Raw genomic sequence first — 23555 nt, forward strand, 5'->3', positions numbered from 1 at the left:
AGGCATGCAATGACTGCATGAAGTGTTCATGCAGCCATGGTCTTTTCTGGCTTTCTTTCCAAGGTCTTTGTGTATCTCATCATTTTTTTCTCTCTATCCTCCTCTTTGTCCATCCTAAAATAGTTCCACCTCTTTAAAGTCTATTAGCAGCCTAAGGTAAGCCTCTTAGGAGAGACTCTTGCTCTCTTGGTGCACAGAAGGCACTCAGTCAGACCAAACAATAATCAGTCACTAATAAAACCAGAGTGGGATTTAAGACTGGATATATCAGAGAGCAAAAGAGGATTGGGCAAGCTAGAGAGGAGAGTATTCATACACAGTTAAATACCCAGACTGCGTGACTCTGAAGACTAGGCAAAGATAACCCAAATAATATAAAATGCAGTTTTTCATTTAATTTATAAAGAGAAAAAATGTATCTGGCCCAATATGCAAAAGTAATTACACCCTAAACCTAAGAAGTGGTTTTGTCACACTTGGCAGCAAGAATTGCAATCAAGCTTTCGCGATGACTGCCAGTGAGCTTTTCACTGCTACTTCCTATTATTCTCCAGATTCCTTTGTGATGAATGATCTTGGAATCAGGCTGTATTTGGAAGTTTTTGGTAGAACTGACAGTTCTGCTAAAGTTAATCATAAACCCTTGGATTTGATTCTGTGCATACAGACAGAAGATCACGCTCCTAAGAGTTAATTTCATATAAATAAGCTCAGGATCTGGCAGACACATAGTATTTCTAGCTAAGGTGGCAGGACGACAGAGTAGTCAGCATGTTTACCTTTTACATAGACAGTAAGGTTCAAACCACCAAACGCCCAGACCACAATATATTAGGTGTAACTGTCAAGGCCAAATCCCTCTACACGCCCATAATGAAGACTATTTTCATAAGCCAGAAGCCATCTTCCAAACTTATGATCAAAATTATTTTCACTCTGTTCAAGATGTTGTTTTTAGTTTAAGAAGCTCTAGGACAAGCTGTGAGACTGGCAGGGAGACATTGATTTGAAACTTTATTGTAGGTTTTATGATGGTTTTTACTTTTTTGTGGGGTGTCTATTACTTTGAAATTACTGAGGGGAAAGAACATCTTCTGTAATTAATACAGTTCATCTTCAGCTACATGTATGCCCAGTTTTTGTGCTGAAAATAAGACACAGGAGAGACAGCTAAGTAGTTGGAGTAATGTTTGGAGTCTAAAAAAAGTGAGCAAAATCAGGAGAAAGTTGAGGACATAATTACACTGTACTGACAGGATCTCTCTCACGCATTCATTACTAATTAATTCTACTGGTACATTTCCATGCTACAGTAGTGTTTCGCCTGTCCGTACTATTGGCAGACTGATATACTTAAACTGTCTGAGAAAATAAAAAAATATGGGTGGAAGGTCTAAAATTGGTCATTTTTATCCCACTGCTCTGAAGTTGCTAGGCATCCATGGATATAAATGAAACACTTTAGGTGAGTAATTAAAAACAATATAATACTTGTATAACATGTTATATGTGTAAAAATGCTAAAAAAAAATTAGCCATTTGTTAGGTAATTGCCATGGAACATGATAACGTTATAATATCAGATACAGATAAGACCCTTCAAGGGTCTAAGATGTCCCAGTTTGGTCACTAAACTAAAGAAATAAACAAACAGAGAGTTAATGTTTTATATATTTACATTAGCTCCTTCTCTGTGTCTCAAATTGTGCACCTTCACTCGTGACTTTGGGTGCATAAAGGCAAGTACCACAGTACCCCTATGGTGTATTCATAAAAGTCAAAAACTGAGTTTTAATAGCTCAGTTGTTACAATCTTAGCTACATAGTGGCAAAAGAAGACGCTAGTTGCTAGCTGGAAGAAGCATATCTATTTTAGGCAAGTTATATGTGTTCTGATATGGCTTAGTTTTTATATCTTTTTTCAAATGTATGTGTTATGTATAAGAATTTGGTATTATATACAGAGGTTCAAGAATCAAATGTCCCCAAAAAACAGCAGGTAGCACAATAACTGCAGTCAAACCCTGCATCATTTCAGGAAAATGTACAACTCATAGTGTTGGATTTCAGACAGTGCTCTGTCAAAATCCTACAAAATACATGTTAATATCGCCTCTGTCAGTGCGCCCCAGGGCAGCTGTGGCTACAATGTAGCTTGCCATCACCAGTGTGTGAATGTGTGTGTGAATGGGTGGATGACTGGATGGCATCCAGTCGTGTCTCTATGTCTCAGTGTCTAGTCTGCTTCCTTCTGATTCTCCAACACGTTCTCACTCCCAAAGCATAACATTTTACACTAGGTGACAAATCGTCGATATATTAAACTTCCGGGTGCATGCACATGCACAGATCAGAAAAATTAGGAAACATGAGAACTATTTGGAATGAATCTAGACATGTGCATTTGTTTTACTTAAATCGCTTTGGAAAACAATATCTAATGTCATTAAAGTGCTGGTTAAGGTTAGGGATAAGGGTAGGGTTAGGGCTGGAATACATGGCTGGAACATGTATTACCACGAGAGCGTCATTCTACTGGATTTCATCCATAACCCGGCGCGTAGCATAGGAGCGTGGAATGTCACCTTTCGTGTTCCTCAGGAACACCTTGGGACGTGACAAATCGTCCGTATATTACGCCTCAGGAGTGAGAACGGGCTGGATTGTCTCATGTGTCCTGTTTTAACTTGACAGTCCCATGTCCTATGTCAGAGTACCTGGTTTTGCTTCCCCTTGCCTCATTATGCCTTATTCCTCACAGCTGTGTTTCCCTCCCGTTTCCCATTCTCTCATTACTCCCTTGTGTATTTAAGCCCTATGTTTTCCTTCCATCACCACCCCCATGTGCTGTGTTTGTTCTCTCCATGCTACTGGTATTTGCCAGTTCTCTGTTCCCAGTTTAGTTCCCTAGTTTCTTAGTGTTTTTGGTTTGAGTTTCATGTTTCTAGTTTCTTATTTTTGTTTTTGTTTTCTGTATTAGTGTAAGAGTTGTTCCTGCAATAAAACTGCCATTTTGAGTTTCCTCTCCATGTATGAGCCCTGTGTTTGGGTCCTACATCCTGCCTGCCACACAACAAACCATGACAGTAGGTAGTGTGCTCCATGATAGGGTACTTTTAGTACTTATTTGAGAAATGCAAAAATTTTAAGATTGTCGATTTTTTTGCAGTATACAAAACTTGAACTTTTTTTCTCAAGTCCACACACAAATATCTTTGTCACCTTTTTGCCTGCTGCAACATGCAGGCTTTAAATCTGTCCCAGCTCACACTGATTCAACTCCTTATAAATGGGTCATGCATTTCTGAGCATGAACATATGTGCATAATGCATGTGTTTAATTTTGCCAGCCTAGTTTTTTTTTAGCCAAGTTCTCTCTTCTGCCTCAAGAGCAGTCAGTCATTCAGTCAACCACTGCACCAGTCGCATACCTTCACAGCCAGGCAGTCACTCTTTTGAAGTGTCTGTCCTATCAACCTAGTTTGCTGTCTCTCTGGGTGTCACATGATGTCAGACCAATAACTGTATCAGATCAGCATTCCCATTAGAATCGCTTCACAAAAGCACAGCCTACTACTCTTATAACCTGTTTATTCACAAACTAAAGCAAGTCAACTGTACATGAAGCAACCGTGTCCCCAATTTGATATGGCTAAGTTTCCCATCAATGATTCATTCAGAATGAGTTTGACATTAAAAATTAAGGCATTGCTGTAATGACTGAATAAATACACCGATCACAAAATTATAAAACTTTAGCTATTTAAATTTTTTTCACTGTCTTAATGACCACACTGACACACCCTGTACTCCTGTGCCCTGATTTGTCTTCTCCGCCACTTTCTACAGTAGCCTGCTCTGTTCCCGTGTCTCACCTTGGTAGTGAGGATACAGATGCAATCCATCCTCACCAGTTCGACTGGCAAACTTTCACCAAAACATCTCGTGGCTCCAACTTTCCTGTTCCACCAATCAGATGTTTGCTGCTTTTGGTGGCATGTTTTTCCCGTCTGTCTGTCTCTGTCTCCTCCTTTCCTTTCATCGTTCAGTTTCTCTCTCCTCCCTTTCTTGTGTCCTCTCCACCTGTCCTTTCATCAGAGCAGCCAGATAGGACTTCTCTCCTAAAACAGAGGCCGAATCAGAAACATGGCGAGTCTGTCCCGATGCACCTCGACCCGCCCTCTTGGTTTCCAGCTGCTTTCTTCGTTTTATGGCAGCTGGTAGCCACATTTTGAACTCGAAGAGTGCATGGCTCAGAATATATATCGGCACGCATGCAGAACACTCAGCACACATACACACGCAAACACACACAAAAAAAAGCGGCAAACGTCTGGAGACAGCCGCAGAAGCGCACACACATGGATGCACAGGCAAACACTCACACTGACAGACGTGTATGCACAGACATAAGCGCATACACAAACAGATTCACACACACTCACACCACTCTCTGCTTTTTTTTTATCAGGTCAGGTCTCTGTTTGGCAGAAGTGGGGGGGCTTGAGTGAACAGTAACAGCGGTATAGCAATGGATGCTCTACTTTCAACTTTTTGACTGTGGGTGAAGTTAAAGCTCCATATGTAGCCCAAAGCTACACGCAGAGCTGCGATTTGACTCTTTTGCTTTTCCTTGATACACAACATTACTACAGCTGGCACTGTAATATACTGTATGTGTACAATATACAGTAAATGCTGTAATATAGAGCAAATACTATACACTACCTGTGGCGCTGAGAGAGAAGGGAAAGTTGGAGTAAGCAAATCCATGTCTAACACTCCCATCTGCAGCAGAGCATGAACATGTGCAACATGTCTTCGAGTTCACATGTGCATTTGTATCTGCTCTACTTTTTTGTCCTATTCCTGTGCTTGCACTCATTGTTGTTTTTTCCTGATGCTCTCCGTTGCCAACAGAAAGTGGTCAGTCTGTCTGCACTGGGCTGTGATAACCAGAATCATTATTAATAGCTTTGGGGTGAAAAAAAAAAACCTAAACATTCTTCACTATCCAAACAAAAGTGAGTTCTTATTAGCTGGCTAAAGTTAGACAAGGTCATGATGGCAAGGCAGTAACATTTTGAATAGTTTAAAGGACCTACCAAGTGTAATGTGGGCTGCTGTGGAAAAGGATGGTGCAATTTTGGCCACTACAACAAGAATTAGATGAAGAGTGTTTACATGCATTGCTACACTTTCAGCTGTATAGCAGTTCTAAACAAAGCGAGTGGCTTGTAGTGGTACATGTTAGCTATGCAGCATTTTGACTAGAAGAAAGTCTGTGTTTTGTCCCAGGTGGGTGTGACATTACAGGAAAAGTATATATGAGCATAGCAACATATCATTATTTCCATCAACCTGAGCTGCACAAACTTCTGCATGTGCTATAGAATAATCACAGGAGATGAGGGCACAGGTACAGCTAACGTGGTTGAACAGGTGACCCGGGTTTGAGTCAATCCTGAACTATTTTCTGTGTCATTTTCACTTTTTCGTTCCCGTTAGAACAAATGAAAAATGGCCCACAATTTTTTTTTTTAAAAACACAGAGAAATAAACAAAAGGGAAAAAAAAGTGTGCTCCATATTGAATAATCCACTAATCAAAAAGTTTTAATTCTTCTCCAATCCATGAAGTGTGCTTGGGTAAGATACTGCGTGATAGATGAGGCTCGGTACGCTCTGAACAAAAAAATAATTGCTCAGTTTCCATATTGGCTGGGCTTTACTTAACATTTTGAAAATTGACCCATTTTTGTGATCAAAAATGAAAACTTGATGCTTCCAACTCCACAAATTCAATCATCATGTAAAGAGCAGAACTTTAGTAAACAGACACACTGAAAAAAGCACAATGACATTACTCTAATGATGCTCTATGTTCAGTCATCAGCAACAAGCCTGCGGTCAAAAAGCTCAAACTAAAGGAAACCATCAATCCCTGTTTACCCAAGGGTTAGGGTTAACCCTCTGACCTCATTCTGCTGACTGTCCAGATTATTAAAACGTTACTTAACCTGTTTCCCTTTGTCATATTATGCAATGCATGAATCTGTATAAACAACCTGTCTATCTTATTCTGCCTGCTGCAGCCACCACAAGCCTTTCGACACACTGATTCAAGAGCAGACGTGGTGTCTCTCATAAACACTTCTCAGGAACCTTTCTAACAGCTTCTGAAAATGTCATTTTCAAAGTCAATAGTTTAACAATCACAACATAATCAATTAAAACGTGTTTCCTGTTTTATTTTGATAGTCTCACATCCTGTGTTCAGTGTGTTCAGTTTTGCTAGTCTCGTTCTAAGTATTCTTAGTTTAGTTTCCTCACAGTTTCCTTAGTGTTTATGGTCTCCTTTTGCCTTTGTTTTGTTCCTGCCTTTAAGATTTCGTTTTCTTGCTTCTGTTTATCTGCATCTGGGTTCACACTGCAAATTCCAAGAGTCTGCAGCTACAGACTCGTGACACAACCTCTATCTCATTTTCTGTCAGCTACAGACAGATTTGCTGCAGCTTTCCTGTGGTCCTTACAACAAAACATAAAGAGATGTCTTACCTTGTTGTGGGTCACTGGGCTCGTGGGTGGCCTGGAGAGGGCTGGACCATGGGTTGGGCTAGTGGAAGGGCCCTGTCCTGGTCCAGGACTGGTTGGGCTGGTTGGAGAAAAGAGATCAAGGGAGGGTGCAAATAGGTGAACTCCAAATATGTGTCCATTAGTGTTCTGTTCTATATCTAAATTCCTAATAGCATGTTGAAGTACTATATAAAGATATTACACTAGCAATCAATGCACATTCATATTACCAGAGACTGCACTCACGCATAAGGTCCTTTGTTCAGCTGTCCAGGAGGACTTGTGGACCTGCGTCCGCTGAAGGTGAATTTTCCCTGGCTTGGACTAGTCGGACTTGGAATGGGAGTGACTTTGCTGAATCCTGAGTCCTTGCTGGTCAGAGGAGCAGTGGGGACAGAATCTGTGACTTTGTTGGGACCTGGGCTTGTGCTGGAAGGGATCCTGGTGCGGGCAGGTTTGTCCGGAGCAGTTGGAGACACAAGGCCTTGAATGGTGCTCGAGACGAGGGCTGAGACTGTCACCAGGTCAGAAGAAGCAGGAATGCTTTGTGGGCTGGTGGAGCTTTCTGAAGAAACGCCAGAGCTGGTGGCAGTGAGCTTTGTTCCATTTAGCGACACTCCAGGAGATGTATTTGTGGAGCCGGTCGAGGTTTCTGCATTACTAACTGTGACACTGGGTTTAGAAGTCTCCGCTTCAAATGATTTGGAGCCCCCCGGTTGAGCAGGAGGAAGAGGAGCACGGTACTTCACTTTGGCCAGCTGCAACTCAGGTGTGCTGGACTGTGTTGTAGGCGAAGATGGCTTTGTTGCTGGTGTTGCTGATGGTACTGGAGGCGCAGGATACTTGAATGACCTGGGTTTGGAGACGAGTGGTTTGGGTTGGGATTGTCCATCAGAAATGCTGGAGGTCAAGGGACCTGTGGAGGACAGTGGCTGGGCTGAGGGTTCTGCTGGCAGCCAGCAGGAGGCAGCAAGGTTCTTGGGACTGTCCGCAGAGCACTTACTGTCTGCAAGGACGGTAAACTCATAGTACTCCTGGATATCTGGAAAAAGGAGGAAAGTAACAATGTGAACGGGTGTAGTGATTAACTAAACCCTACAGAAGTGGGCAAATCACTGAGTGCAAACAGTGAGTGTTTAATTGATACATTAATTTATTCACCAAAAGACAGATTAGTTGATCATTAATAAAAATAAATCCATGGTGTAATTTATAATCAGTTAACCTTTAAAAATCATATTGTGCAAAAGTCTGGGGCCACCCCACATTTCATTATATTTTGCTTCATAAGAGCCAGAGTTTCCCTCAGTTGATCCATCAACTGTTCACTGAAGAATGAAGAATCCAGCCATTCTCTCAGGAGAGAGGTGCAATAGTAAGAGCCTACAGCCATCTGTAGGCTGGACGGGGTGAAGGCGGTGGCGTTGGGGATCTTGTCAAAAACCGATGAAATTATGAACACAGAAAAGTACTGTCAGATTTTGATCCACCAGCTAATACCAAGCACAATGCCAATGCCGGAAAAACATAGATGGATAGAAAAACACACCAAAAAAGCATAAAATATGAATGATCTTCAGGACTTGCACCTCAAAGGTAGTGTAATTAGACATCTACCTAAGTATTTATTAGGTATATGTCTGCATTTAAAGTAACTACTGAATATGGTGGAAAGGCCACCATGACAGCTAGATGTGCTTGGGGAGAACAGACATCACTAAGTGTCGAAGCATCACCACTAATTAACCAGTTTTAACCAAAAAGGCCAATAAATACTTATTTGTTAAGAACCTGGCAATCTTGACGGGTATACAGTCCAGCTTTTTTTGTTTTCTGTGTGTGGCTCTCTAACTTGTTTGCAGTGAATTTTATCAGATGAGATTTGATAAGTTTACTCCACCCGTAGAATGACCTGATTTGCCTGCTTTGTATTCCAGTGTGTCGGGATTTGGTACCGGTGGGTGTAAGAGAGCCTGTTATACAGTACGACAGGTTTAGTTACTGAGTGGCCGTAGATAAAGGTGCAGATATGGGGAAATGCTTGCCTCTTATTTACAGTCAGTTGTTCCCTTAAAAGTCATGTTGCCGTGACTGTTAAGTCAACTGCAGGTTGGCAGCTAACAAATGAATGCCCTATTTAAATGTAGCCCCTATGTTCTGAAAACAACTATCTGCAACTGTCCCAGGATTGGTTAAATTTGTTAAGGGAGTCCCCACTGTGAGCTGGACAGAGGCTGAGATGTTAAAAAAAAAGCTGCTCCAGCAGAGCTTAACTATTACTTTATAGTATATGCTAAATTATTCAGATGCAAACAAAACCGAGATGGTCACAAAGAGGCTCCATATCTCAGAGTACACCAGTAGAGAATGCGTTACCTAATGAAACATAGCTAATACTCTGAGGACCTCTAGTGGCGAAATAATATTGCTAGCAATGGTTCGCTTCCCCTAATCCACAGTACAGCTGACAAATAGTTCTGCACTAAATCATATATCATCCTGTAAGCACATCTCAAATGAGTTTGGTGGCTATAACACAGATGATAAGGGGGAATAAAAAAGGACAGTGAAATGTAAATAGTGGAATAATCCAGTGCAAGCAGCAGGAACGCAAACCCATACACAAAGTCTTCTCTAATCTTTACCAGAAAGAAGGATCAATAAGAATATCAAGCAACAAAACAGGGGAAGCATTATTTCGCAACCCATCAGATCCAATTTGGTTAAAGTAAAAAGTCAAGCTTCAAAAGAGGAACTGAGTGAACAGCATAAACAAGCACACAAACGCTGGCACAATAAACGTGAGAAGGTGCGCTGCTGTAATAGCTACAGGTGTGGGCGGGGTAGAAAGCAGGTGGGGCCTGGGAGTGAAAACCAGTTTGTCACCATTAACATTACCATGAGGATTCTCGTGTGATTAAGCAACAGTTAATCAAAGGAAACTTTGCTGGTTAGACTGTCACTTTGTTAGAGGAATTTGTACATAGATTTAGATTTTAAAGGTGGGTGCTTGCTTTCTGTGACACCCTACGTTCTGCTCTACATTTTCTGGTTAGGGATCCAGTGACAGCACAGCTCAAACATCTTGTAAAAACTATATCAGCCCCACAGAAATGAAACAGTTCATGAATTCAGCCTATTTTCTGCAAACCTAATGTTGGAAATCTAGTCAGTCCCTGTCAATCCCAAACACAGCATGACGATGCTTGTAGTGTGGTATCTGGTATCTGTAAGACACGAATCTTGATAAATGAACAAAATCCATGCACAACATTGAGATTATTGCATTATTGCGAAGAGGAAGTGAAGAATCCAACGAAAGGCTCAAATCTTTAAGATCGATAAAACTGATATTTACCTTTGCTGAAACTTTCTGTTTTATTAGTCAATGAACTAACATAATGTAATTCACAAATGGCAAAACCACTGTCTCTACTTTTGTAAAAATGATGTACAATGTTATAAAATAATTGCATGTGGACTAATCTGCACGTAAGATGAATGGTTAGACACCAGAAGTGCAAAAATGTTGTGATGTGTTAAGATAAAGTGCAAGAAGTTATGCAGATGTATGCGTTAAACTGATAGCAAATTAAACATAAAATACACGTAATGCCTGACAGAAAGCACTTCAAGCACAGCTTAATTTCCAAAAAAGTCAATATAAAAGAAGTTTGCCTAAATTGTCAAAATCCAGGAAATCTGATCAAAGCTGACCAAAGCAAATTTTCTTACCAAGAAGTGCACTGAAGAGCTGACTTTGAAAGACGTTGATGACTTTGTCCAAAGACTGCTGCAGCTGGTGGTCTTCCTCCACAGGTCCCTGTTTGGCCTTTTGCTGTCTCTGGTCTAGCTTGGCTCGATACTGCTGGAGCAGCTCCAGGGCACGCTGGGCGTCTAAAGAAAACATAAATAAATAAATAGAAAAAAACATGGTTTTTATCTCTTCTGGAAAACACAATATCCAGCTGCTCTTAAGCAGAGCAAGGAGACGCTCGATGTTAAAAGCTTTTAATTGCAGATAACTACGGTTAAAATCGAGAATTTCTGCATGTCTGTCTGAAAAATAAAGTGTCTTCATTCATTTTTTTCATGAATGAAGACACTTTGGGGAAAAAAGGGTGGTTTGGGGAAAAAAGAAAAGAAAAAAAGTAGATGACTCTGTGTTTTCCTTCCAGGCTACTAGATCACAACTTCTATTAGGGTTTGTAATGATCAGTGAAAGCCTTCTTAATTAAAATGGTAATTAAGACTTCATAACCCGTGTATTTGCACATTTTATGGATTAAAGATAAACTATAACATTTTACTGCCATCCTTTATATCGCCCCGATGTCCTCATGCAGAAGGGTAGTAGAGTTTATGGTGCAAGGGAAGGTGCAGGCTGCAAATTCCAGTCTCTGAACAGCTGATTAAACCGGAAGCAGTGACGATCAACGTCAAACTTCGACTAAATGTGTCAGTGCGTACATTAACTTTACACTTGCATGACAATACGTAAAGCCAAAATGAATTAAAAGGGTGGCAATTCAATTTCTATGCATCTATCTGCAAGCACTTTTATATTGAAGAGCTCTATTTGTGGGCAGCTTTGCTGTTTTTTGCATTTCACTGCAAAAAACAGCAAACGTGTTGTTGTCTAAATATTATGTATGCCGAATTTACAACAGCGTCCGAGTATGCAGTAAGAGCCCTGGAGCTATTTTCTAAAAGTCGTGTACACGTACACTGAATAGTTCCTCGTTTAAAAGTGCAGGTGTTTCACACAAGTTTCGTGCGCTAACGCATAAGAGCGCCTCGCGGAGCTAGCGCAACATCAACGCGACCTTTTTGAGTGATTAAAAGTGATACGTTCGGTGTCACAAAATGCGTTATACGATAAGAATATTAACACAGAAGTATTATAAGATAGACGTGTAACTACAGACCGAAAGTCCATTTTCCTAACAAGTATTTTCTTTACCTTTCTGTCGCACAGGCATGGTGGCACGCACGCCGAGTCCTCCTCCCCTGGCTCACACCGATCCGACTCTGTTATCACAGATGTGAGCGTCTGTCCCGCGACAGCCTGCTCACCCAACTGGGACACCAAACTGTCACCACAACAGGCACCACCGACCTGTCCGGTAGTTAAGAGAAAATATAATTCAATGAAGTGTTGAAAAAAGTGTCAGAAAACTGACACAGACACTGTCAACAAACGCTGACAATCACCGCGTGGACTTAGAACCCGGAGTAATAATGATAGCGTGATTGTTTTTCCCCTCCCTCTGTTCCTCTTTCACTTCAAGGCTCCCTGTGTCACCATTTGGTTAAACTAATACCGATTTCTTCACCCAGATGACTTGACTCAAAACGCCGTCCGACCGGTTGAACGGTCCTGCGAGACGAACACACACACACACACGCACGCACACACACGCACGCACACACACACTCAAAACCACAGATGAAGCAGGTTGGAGGGGCTCTTCATAAGGAGCTTGTGTCTTGCAGGTATTGTCATGTTAAACAGCCATATTGTATGGAGTGGATAAAAGCCCGGTCTATTCTGGGTTGCCTATCCACATCTAATCCACTCAATGCCGAGGACAGACTTGGGTTTACAGATACTGATCTAACTACATTAAATCTATGAAAGCTTTCCTCTCCTGTTCCCAGCTTAGTCTTTGGCTCTTGTCACTCAGTTATGTCTGTTTATGGAGCTTACATGGGTGCATACAAAGAAAAATACAAGGGGGTCCAATTGAAATGTCACTGGTGCAATCCCAGCAAAAGTCCAGGCACTTCATCCCTGTGTGGTTTTAGCCATATTGTCATGGTAAACTGAGTGTGCTGAGTAGATGAAAACCATCCCCTGTACCAGACCTGTCTCACTAAACTGTAGTGATCCACATCCCTACCAGGCAAGTCCTCTTTAGTAGTGGAAAGAAATAAAGCCTTTCTTTAGAATCTAATGACTCTATATGAGTATATATAGAGAGCCATAATGCCCATTCAGCTTTAGCATGCAGTCTGTTGTCCCTCCTTTTCTACCTTTATGCGAGCCATAGCCTGGTTTCCTGGCTGTCTCTGAGCAAGAGTTGCAAAAAGTTTTGCTATTCCAGTCAGAGCGACACAGGGGATGCTCAATCAGTATCAGCATCTGCTGCTCCATTCAGTGAAAAAAATAAAACTCTGTGTGATAGAAATCAAAATTTATCAGTATTTTTGACCTATTGTCTTTGCCCTTTGCATGAATTAAGTTTCTTAAAAGCGAGGTGTTTTGCTATCAGTGATCAAGTGGGGATCCTAAAGCTACACAAGCCAGAAAAATGCTGTTTTTCTACCCATGCATTTACTGCTTCAGCATTGTGTTTGGGATCATTGTCATGACGAATAATGAATATATTGCCATATATTGACACTTACTAACCGCCACCCTTGAGAGGAAATTTATATAGAGTAGTGTTTTTGAATGTAACTGTAAATTTCCATAATTAATTAAAACGTCTCCTGACAGGTTAGTGGGACTGTGAAACATTTCCTTTTAAAAAACATAACACTCAAGATGTTTTACACATAGACAGTATGCCACCACAATATCACCCACTAGTTTTGGGGTCTGTATTTCATTTCCTGCTTCCATGTTGGCTTTTTGGACCCAGAATATACTTTATATGGATCAATGGGTGGATTGCTAATTTATTGCCTGCTACACCAATTAGCTCAGTTGACAATGTCCAATCATAAACTATGAGATGGTAAAAAATAGATACACCTGTTGGCTAATTTTTGCTAAGCAACAGACTAACTAAGTACAATTAATATTGCTCAGGAAAACCTGAAGCCCAAACTCCTGATCTGTACCACTGACACATCTGTTAGGACATCACAAAAAGCTGTGCCTAGCACAAGAGCTAACAGCAAGCTAAGCAAGCTGTACTGGGAAACACTGAAGTAATAAGTAAGCGTAATAATAAATATGAATCCATAATGCTTCAGTCGTTACTTAAAGCTGAAGAGATTTTGCCAACTCATTAGTCATAACTAGCAAAAACCTACACCAAGGGCAATTTTTGCCAGGTCTGCTGCACTTTTCACATTCTTCATTTTGTATTTAGTTGTGACTTGAACAAAATTCTGTTGCAGATATACATTTTGGTCACTGTGAAGTATAATTGCTGTATGTGCAATGATATTTGTGCAAAGTTTTATTGACATTGGCACACCCATTAAGAAACACATAGTGTAAATACAAACATGCACATGCACTTATCATTATAGCAAGGATATAAATAAATAAACTAATAAATGTGGTTATTTAAGTGGTTCTTGCAAGCTTTCTGTTTTAAAGAATGTAGCTGACATTTGTATCTCTGTCACTGTGTCAGTTATTAAGAGGAAGTGGCAATAAACTGTCCACTTTTACCTTAAGCAGCACACTTATGCGACTGGAAGCATTTAATCTCTTACATAGGTCATCAACATAGTAGATGGACACGTATGGTATGGTTTCATCACCTAATTTTAGTATTTCTTTCAGAGTCATTTTCAAATTATTTCCTGTTTGCTAAATTTAGCTAACCTATATTTTTTAAAAGTTACATATAGATATATAAGATGAAGAGCTCTACTTCCAGGATATGTTAAACTATGAAAAGCAATCTATGCTTGGTTTAATAGACAGGAAACTGTTATTGATCATTTCATCCAACTAGCCAAAGAGTAGCTTTTCCTAAATGATATGGTGTCCTTTTGTTCCACTGCCTTGTTTATCTTTGTTTTACTGTGACGTGGTGTGTTTAATGGGTGAGCATAAATCACCTTTAGAGACAACCGTAAGACTAAAAAGATGAAATCATTCAGAGAGTGACATTAGAAAAGCAGAGTTCATGCATGCTGGAGACACACTGCGCCTGTGTCTTCATGTGGACAGTAGAGCAGTGGTAGGGACACTTCCATCAGCATAAGCATGCAGCAGCTGAATGCAGGTCATGGACCCAGGCTCTGGTATTGTTATTGATTAGGTCAGAAGAGCTTATTGACCATTTTGGTGGGTGCACATAAACTCTCGCTCTGTATCTCTTACAAATTCTCGCCAGCAGTCACTCTGATTCCAGTATAATATATGAGTCAGAGTGGGGAGTAAATGCATGCATGATTGTGTAAGTGGGTTGGTCATGTGGCAAACAGAAGTATCTTTTTGTCCAATGCAGTGTGTAAAAGACAGAGTAAAGAGGGAAGGGAACAAAAGGGCGTCATTCTGCTTTTTGCCAGAATGTACGTTAGTGTGTGGGCGCCTGTGTGTGTGTGTGCGGTGTTACTCTCTATTGTTTATTGTCGGCTGATACCACAGTAAGCAGACTTGTTCTACAGTGGGCTCTGATGCCAAGAGAACAGTCGGGAATGGTACAAACCTGCCACCGGATAGAGAGTTTAGAAAAAAGGCATCTAACTTTCAGTTTGGTTGCAGAGACAAAAACTCAGATGTGTTAAAAATACACATCACACACATCATCAACAGGTACTTAAATTCCTCTTGACAAATATCTGTTAGTGTTGTTTGTTTACAGTTACATGTGCATTTATTTGTATTGAATGTTAATGATGCACATAGTTGATTGAGCAATGCAGCTGACTTTATGCAGGTAAGTCAAAATATTTTATGAGCTGCTCACATGTTTAGAGTGCAATGTGTTAAACTGAAAACTAACTACTAATGTATCTGTGATGCATTCAAAAATACTGGACGTCATTGAGGAAATTACATATTTTCTTTATTACCTTTTTGGAAAAAATTTTATTATATTAAAAAAATTTGAAAATATATAGAAAAAAACCCATTTGCCTTATTTTAAATGGCAAATTACAAAACAACCCACGTACTTCACCATACTGTGTAATGTAGACAAAATGACTGCTGAGTAACTGAACACACAGGGCAATGGACTCCATCCATCCATTTCAGGATCACTGTGAGGGCTGGATCATATCCCAACAGCCATAGGGCAAGAGGCGAGGTGCATCCTGGACAGTCTTATCAGTCTGTCAGTCACCCCAGAGTACAAGGAGAACATGCAAACTCCTCAAAGCTGGGATTTTCGTTGGCCTACAAATGAACTCATTGATTCATTCTCATTAAATTTCCTTTTCACTAATTCCCACTACATACATTGAAGGCTTCTGGTTAAGTTCATAAAACGTTTTGGTTTCAACTAAGATTTCCATATAGAACTGTTAAGTCTAATTGTTGAATGTTGTCATTGGGTTTCTTAAATTTGTAAGTCTGAGTTCAATCTATAGGATCAAGACATCCCTTTGTCTCTGACCACCTCTCCAGCCACTCTGTGCAGGGGGAGGTTTTATTGCAGATAGATCCTATCTGAAAGATCTGTTTCTTGTGATGTTGCTTCCTGCTTTTATGATCCTTTTGGTGAGCAGGAAGTCATGCACACACACACACGTTCTTGCACATGCATACAGGTGCTTACACATACACACACATAGTGCCTTGTCTTAGAACCATTGGGGAGTTTACTGAGGGATCTGCTTGTGCTGTGTATTGTAACAGTTTGTCAATAAATAGCTGCGAGGGAAGCTGCTCTTTGAAGGATTTTGGGCATGAGACAGGTAAGGAGCGTGAGCTCCAAGAGCTGGTTCTTGACCAAAACTTCCCTCGTTAGAGAGTGAAAAACCGGTTGAAGATGTTCTGTTATGTCTTGTGTTCTTCATGAGGAATAAGTCTCTAAACTAGCGGGGCTTGTGGAAGCACAGACCCAACAAGAACCAATTACTACTTTCTGGATTTGAATTATCATGTTAAATCGTTTGCCTTAATTGCAGAGTAACCTGTGTGCATGAACTAGTAAGATTTTCATACTTACCGCGATGCGCCAAGCTTTTTCTTCAACGTGGGTTTTGAGCCCCAGAAGAGACACACTGTGAGGCACCTGTCAGAACTCGGCTGACCCTCTGCGATCTACAGCTCAGATAAGTGTCAAGAATAGATGAGATGGATGGATCAAGAGGGATGAAGAGGAGTCAGGCTGTTAGCCTAATGGACAGAGAGACAAAGGAGCATCTGCAGAGATGATGAGAGGCCCTGCTGAGTTTAATCCACAGAGGTAACTGTAATCTCCCACAGACCTGCTGAGGCGATCCTCATCACTGTCTTTTCCTTCACATAATTTATCCATCGGTTCCTTTTCTTTTCCCATTTCACTTTTTCCCATATTCACCTTTCACCATCTTCTCTGTTCTGTTCAGCTTCTTTCACTGCAGCATTACTTTCATTCCTTATTCTGGCCCCTGCATTTCCCGCATCTGCATTTGAACTCATTTTTTTCCTCACTCCTTTCTCCTGCATCCCCTTTTCCTTACGCATAAATATGGAAAGAAAAGTGTTGTTTTATTCCTCCACCCTCCTAAAAACAGCTCAGTGCACCAGGAGAAGCCCATATTACCAATAGTGACATTTTTATTATTTGTACAATAGAGACTTTAGTACATTATTCAAAACACTTCTTATATACTGAAAAAATGGTACGTCCCAAAGCCCAAAATGGCTCCAGTATAATCGCTGCACAGCATTTTTTCAATTTTATACATATATTATTTTTTGTAAAAACTGTATCTTAAATAGTATGTACAGATAGCGTCTGCAAAATGCATTCTAAACACATGATATATATTATATATACTTCGGCAATTACATTTCTCCGCATTAATACTCAAACTTAAAACTGGAAGGATTTCAACTTGCATGTGCAAATAAATAAAGAAATAAATAGTTTCTGTTAAATCGTCACTAAAATTTGTCCAACTTATAAACTCGACAGCGTTTCTCTCTTCGGAGGTCAAAGTACTTTTTGTCACACAACAGAAGAAGCAGCATTCAAGTTGGGTAGGTGTAGGTACTGCAGAAAGCATGAGTACATTCACAATCAATATGAGTCATTTTTAAATTGGATTTCATTCACAGCTATGTACAGTGACACCGCCCTCATTTGTTCAGCTCTTTTAGCAGTTTAAACACATAGAAAATGACTGAATTTTTTTTAAATAGTCATATACATATATATAATATATATTTGTATAACACAAATTCACAATTACAGTAGAAATACATTTTATACAGTTTTGGATAGTACATGTGTAGGTCTCCAAGTCATACTGTGCGTACTTCCATCCATAACTTTGTTATAAGTGTCATTATAAAATATCACAATTTTTGAGCAAAGCTAAGGTATATCAATATATTTAGAAAGAATTACCTGAAACATGTAGTAAAAAATAATTATATTATCAAACCTTTTACTCTGTTCTCATCACAATATCTTTGATATTTCAAACTCTGAATAGGGTCGGGGTAGGTACCTGTGGTTAAATCTCCTAACCACATGATTAAACTGTGCCGTGTTGTGTCTCCTATTGACAAAGTGATGGAAATCGTATTTGGAGAGTTGGCACAAAAAGGGTACCTGTCAAGTGAAATCAAAAGGACAGTGAAGGATGGTTCGCTCCGGATGAAACATCAGATGTTATGCAGAACAGAACAAAACTCACTGCCATGAAATGCCTTCAAGACCCATGGTGCATTTACATAAAGACAAAAAGAGACTCTGTATTTTAGTCAGTATATCTTCTCAAGCGTGACTATAAAAGTCAGACTACAGAGCAAAGGCTTTCAATCTCTGTTTTGGTGTTTTGTTTTTTTCCCTCTTTTTGCTTTTTTACATAGAGTCTATTGCTACGGTGGCCCTGAGAGGTCAAATGCACTGCAATTTTAGGAAACTTTGGCAAATGGAATAAGGCTGCAAAAGCTAAAAATCAAACAAAAAAACAAAAAAACCCTCACAAAACACAACGGAAGTGTTTTGGGGACACAATAGCATGACGGAACAGCTGCCGACGTGAGAAGCTAACAGTGATCGGCTAATAGCAAACATATATTTATGTTATTATGCAATTTAAACACACAGTACCTTGCATTTGTTTTCCCCTCACAAGAATCCTCCACTTCGTTTAAGCGTGTGTCAGTGCAACCCTTCGCATGTTTTGGTTCTGTCACATTATTATCTCCCCTAATACACTTCCATTGTGTTTTTCCAAGGTTTTTTCTTTCGTGACCTTTTGTAGCATATTTCTGTTTGCAGATGTTTTCTTAAATTGCAGTACTGTTGACCCATCAGGTCCACCGTAACTTTCATTTTCCCTGCTCTTTTAAATAGTTTGAGCATTTACCAGCAAATTCAGCAAGCCTTCCGTGTATGCCGAGTATCAATCAGCACCACCTTTTACAATTCAAGTGTAACCGAAAGCACATGTGACACAAATCAGATGTTTCCCCGATTGTCAAAAAAAGAGACGATATCTGATTTATCCTCCTAAAATGAAACCTTGCAGATGCTTGTAGGGGCATTAGTGTCTCACACTGCTTTCCACAGGAAGGCCGAAGGTCAGGAGACTTCAGCAGAGGAGATGCTGAAGCCGGGTCAACGACTATAGAACAGCTTACCGGCTCATTGAAGCCACGTTTTTGATTTTAGTGTGTGCTGGGCCACAAAGAGGTAAAGCTCTGATATTGTTGTAAATACAGCCGAGGAGGCTGCATATGGCACAGATCAACAAGCAGCACTTAGTGCTTTAATACGTCTAGAGTCTTCTAGAGAGTAGAGACAGCCATTTTCTGTTGGCTTCTGGACATCTGTCAGTGTCCAGTGATGTAAAAGCATGCTGTGACTTTATAAACACATCAAAAGGGATGTGACATCACTGCACAACATAAGACAGGACTTTAAAAAGATGGCACCGTTAATATTAATGGACCAGTTTTATAATGGAAATGATATTCTAAAATGAGGGATGCATTATGCAACATTGCAGAGAATAGATATGTGTAATTTTATGTGTGTATTTGCCTGTTAGTTTATGTGCATGGCAGTGTGTGTAAACATTAGCATGACTTGCTCAATAGATGGCACTGCAGGACAAGTAAGGCTCTGCTGAAAAGCTCAATGGGCCGAGCCTCAGAAATATTGCTTTAGCTCCTTTCAGCACAGCTGTGCAAGCAACAGCTTTTTTTAAGAGAAAAGAAAAAAAAAACAAGTAGCAGTGATGAACTATGAAAAGTGTTTTCTATACAGATAAAACGGTGATATACTCTTTAGAAAACCATTTGAAGAAACGACCCCTGTATTTCCACAGGAGGGAATTGAGAATATAGTTTATCAACAATAATCATAAGAATCATAAACTTTTAAGAGCTGTCTGCTCAGGCCCCAAGGAGAGTTCTAACAAGCTGAATCTCTATGTATGTACACAAGGCAGAGTCTTAAGTTTCAATTTCTGTACAGTGGAGGCAATAACCTGCAGAACAGAACAAAAAATATATCGGAGGAGTATGAAAATCAAAGACGGTGATAGAAAAAGGACTGAAAAGTGGGGAAAAAGACGGAAGATGTGAAAGAAACAATAAAGCTGTGAAGAACAAGGAAAGCGAACCATGTGCTACACCAAACAAAATACTTTAAATTCACAATGGACGGCAGTGGAGAAAAGAAAGAAAAATATCCCAAAATCTAACTAACCGACAAAAACTACTCAGACTGACCGCTCAGATGGCAGCTTAAATCACAAACCAACCACAAAATCCAAACTGCAGCAGCCCTGTAGGAACTTTAAAGTGTATAGTCCTCTTGCGGTCCGTCCAGCCGTCGATCAGATCAGATCGCTGACCGCCGGTAGACAGAAGAGCCGATATGTTTCCTATGGTACATTTGGCACTGGTATTTGCCTTTGGTCCAGCAATAGGCAAATAAATGTCTGACTGTTCCCTTAAAAATGTTTTAAAAAAACAACAAAAAAAGGGGGGGAAAATGTGGCTCAATTTTCAGTTCCATAAACCTCCAGAGGAGGGCAGGTGGGATGGCGTGGGATGGTGATGAGCAGAGCAGAGAAGCGTTGCTGTATTTGTTTTGTTTGTTTTTAAAAACTATTTTAGCGCGTGCTGCTGTCTCTCAGAACCATCAAGTCCACCGTCTGCGGGAAACTCTTCAGCAGAGAGACGGCTGTCTCGTGCTCCATGTGTAAAAAACTATGTCCATTAGCCTGCAAGGCAAACACGCAGCACAGTCAACAGCATGTGTGTGGGTGCACGTGTGTATAGAGGTATATGTGCTGCGGCTCGTTTAAGTTTCCCATACACATGTCTATGTGTGAGTGTTTTGTGGAAGGATGGAGGGTCACTGCCATCATTATCTCAGTAACACATCACTGTTGGGAAAAAGAGAGAGAAGAGGAGGAGCTACACAGTCATGCTGTAGAGAGAGAGAGAGAGAGAGAAAGAGAGAGAGAGAGAAGGGGTAAAGACAAAAAAGGGCTTTCACATGAATTCATCCAGCTACACTGTAAGTCTGTGGAAAGAAGATGAAGGGGGAGGAGAGAGGGAAACATGAAAGGAATGGCACATGGGGGGTGAGGGAGGCTGAGCTATTACCGTAAAGCACTGACGTCTTATTTTGACCTCAATCCATCTCAATAAAATGCGTGTAGCGTGGTGCGAGAGTGCGATTTCTACTGTTGCTGTTTACTGTTTATTGATTCAATTGGACTGCTTTACATGGGAGGCGGATGTTCAATTATTATTTGGCTGATGGGGAAAACATTGCTGCGAGGCACATCAATCCAAATAACTTGTACTTGCGTACTTACATCGTTTTACTCATATTTACTTCAAATGAAACCATGTTAGATTGTGTTCATGGGTAAAAATACATTTTAAAAAAATAACCTAGCTGCAGTGTTCAGCTACTTTCAAATCTAAGGCCTCGGCTGAAGCTATTTTATATTAAGAACAGCTTTCTAATAATGTGAAGACGTAACCCATGGATTTCTACTGATCATTGAAATTGTTTATTCAAGTGGTCGCTAGTCCTAAAACATGGACGTTTATTGACTTAATTAGAAATCATCACAAGCCACTTATATTGTACCTGATATTCAGGCTTTTTCTGACATCCTGCTTCTGGAGTTCAGTAAATAACTGTGGTCAAACAGTGAGTTTTCACTGCTTCACTGGGCGTTATGTAAGGATTAAAATTAAAATTATACGGGAGGAAACTATAAGGACGGGCATTCTCTGGGTCGTCTGGGTTGCAGACCACATAATGTAAAGCAGAATTCATCCAGCGAACATGCAGGAAGCTGACCTTTACAATGTGTAGTAGAGCACAAAGATTATTTATCATCAGATCCTGACCCATCCGCGTGTTAATGAAGTCGCTGTTTATCGCATTCGCAAATGTGCGCATTACTTCTTTTTCTGTGTGAGGCTGAAGATACTCAATTGAATTAAATTTTATTTATATAGCAACAAACCACAACAACGGTTGCCTCAAGGTGCTTTTTACTGCAAGGTTGCACTGAGACATTAATCTAACACACTTCAGATCTGTTTGAGCTCCAGAAGCTGTATTTTGACAGCCCTTTAAATTTGGTTGGTAATGGATGTAAAACCACAGATCAGTAAAAAAAAGAAAAAATAGTTCATTGCAGTCAAACTGCTGGAAGAGCAGACACCCAACACACTTTAATTGTATATCAACCTCTCTGTAGAAATGGGACTAACAAAAGAAACAGTGTTCACTGGAAAAACTAACTTCACAGCCTTTAAAAAGTGTGCATACCCCTCATACTGGGATTCTCCCTACACATTAAGTTTGGCTCATTTCAATTCTGCTCTGTTTCATTAAAACACCAGTTTCAGTGAGGACCAGAAATATTAAACATTCACGGTGAGGACTCAGTGAAGAGCTGCAGGACAAAGTCAAAGCTTTAAACCGTGCGCCTACGCAAATTACACACTTGTTCTGATAACCTCTCCTCTTCCCATTAAACAAATTAACACTTCTAACAGCAACTATCACAGCCACACAGGGTCCAAAATTGACATGCTTCCTTTTGGTGCTAAATTCAGTGCAATTTGCAGAAAACTAAGCTGTACGTCTTAGTAGATCACATTTGTGTGATTCAATACCCTCCTCCCAACATTCTGTGCTCTGATGGCATTTCACAAGTGAACAAAACTAACACTGCACCTTTGTAGGAAATACCAACCAATAGCTAAAGCAAAAAGAGGGGTTTTTTTTCCATTTGTAAAAATCTCCTGTGCCATTTTATTTATTTCCCACGCTTGAAAAACTACAATGGCGAACCTGTATATCTGCAATTACCCTACCTTTATCCTGTGTATAAGATGTCCAGTTCAACTGTTTTACATTTTATGGGATTTAAATGCTCTTTGTAATTTGCTTTAGGATGATCTCCAGTGACAGGTTCAGGTGCCTGTCAGTTTTGTTTATCCGAGTAGATTAGAAGTCAGTTCAGCTGTTTTTATGAGATTACATGTGCTCCATTTGTAACTTTTACTGCAATTTCAGCTTTTCCCATTGTCATTACAGCAATGAATAACAAATGACACATTGCTAAAAGCTACTTAAATCTGACTGTGATCTTTGACTCAAAGGCGCACGGGTGTATGTGGGGGGTGGTGCTTGATATTTTGAGGTGGCACGCACGCACACACACACATACAGGTAGAATATTTAGCAGGAAAGCCTTACACACACACACACACACACACACACACACACACACACACACACACACACACACACACACACACACACACACACACACACACACACACAATCTACAGTTAACATAAAGATTCAGTAGGATGACTACACCCTTGCTTTTCACCTCACAGTTTAATAAGAAAAAAGGGTGGGGCTGGGAATGGAAGGGACAAGATGTGGATGTTTGTGATGTCTATGTGATGGCGAGTGAGCGGGTGTTACCTGCAGTATCTTGTCTCCGGGCTGCAGGGCGGAGGCGGCAGGCCCGTCATGCTGTACCCTAGTAACAAAGATACCCTATAAGTCAAAATGATACACCGTTAGGACAACACAGGGACACGATGGTTTAGAATCTTTGCCT

The 23555-nt window shown here is 40.3% G+C and overlaps 2 protein-coding genes across 5 annotated transcripts in view; both read right to left on the reverse strand.

Moving 5' to 3' along the window:
• The window catches only part of dlg1a (discs large MAGUK scaffold protein 1a), a 113942-nt gene extending 102039 nt beyond the window's left edge, over window positions 1-11903 (reverse strand). For 2 of the 4 annotated variants that reach the window (XM_080887673.1, XM_080887672.1), the window contains exons 1-4: window positions 11539-11903; window positions 10311-10472; window positions 6822-7617; window positions 6558-6654 (exon numbers count right to left, since the gene is read on the reverse strand). In XM_080887673.1, coding sequence (XP_080743799.1) covers window positions 6558-6654; window positions 6822-7617; window positions 10311-10472; window positions 11539-11557 — 1074 coding nt within the window. In that variant the 5' untranslated portion in view covers window positions 11558-11903. The remainder of the gene's footprint in view (window positions 1-6557; window positions 6655-6821; window positions 7618-10310; window positions 10473-11538) is intronic. The other 2 variants (XM_080887674.1, XM_080887675.1) reach the window with 2 other exon arrangements.
• An 8330-nt stretch (window positions 11904-20233) lies between these two features.
• The window catches only part of lrrc7 (leucine rich repeat containing 7), a 91777-nt gene continuing 88455 nt past the window's right edge, over window positions 20234-23555 (reverse strand). Inside the window, exons 32-33 of the mRNA XM_080886782.1 lie at window positions 23417-23491; window positions 20234-20666 (exon numbers count right to left, since the gene is read on the reverse strand). Coding sequence (XP_080742908.1) covers window positions 20556-20666; window positions 23417-23491 — 186 coding nt within the window. The 3' untranslated portion in view covers window positions 20234-20555. The remainder of the gene's footprint in view (window positions 20667-23416; window positions 23492-23555) is intronic.

This window comes from Rhamphochromis sp. 'chilingali' (assembly GCF_963969265.1).
Source record: "Rhamphochromis sp. 'chilingali' genome assembly, chromosome: 7".
Lineage (NCBI taxonomy): Eukaryota > Metazoa > Chordata > Actinopteri > Cichliformes > Cichlidae > Rhamphochromis > Rhamphochromis sp. 'chilingali'.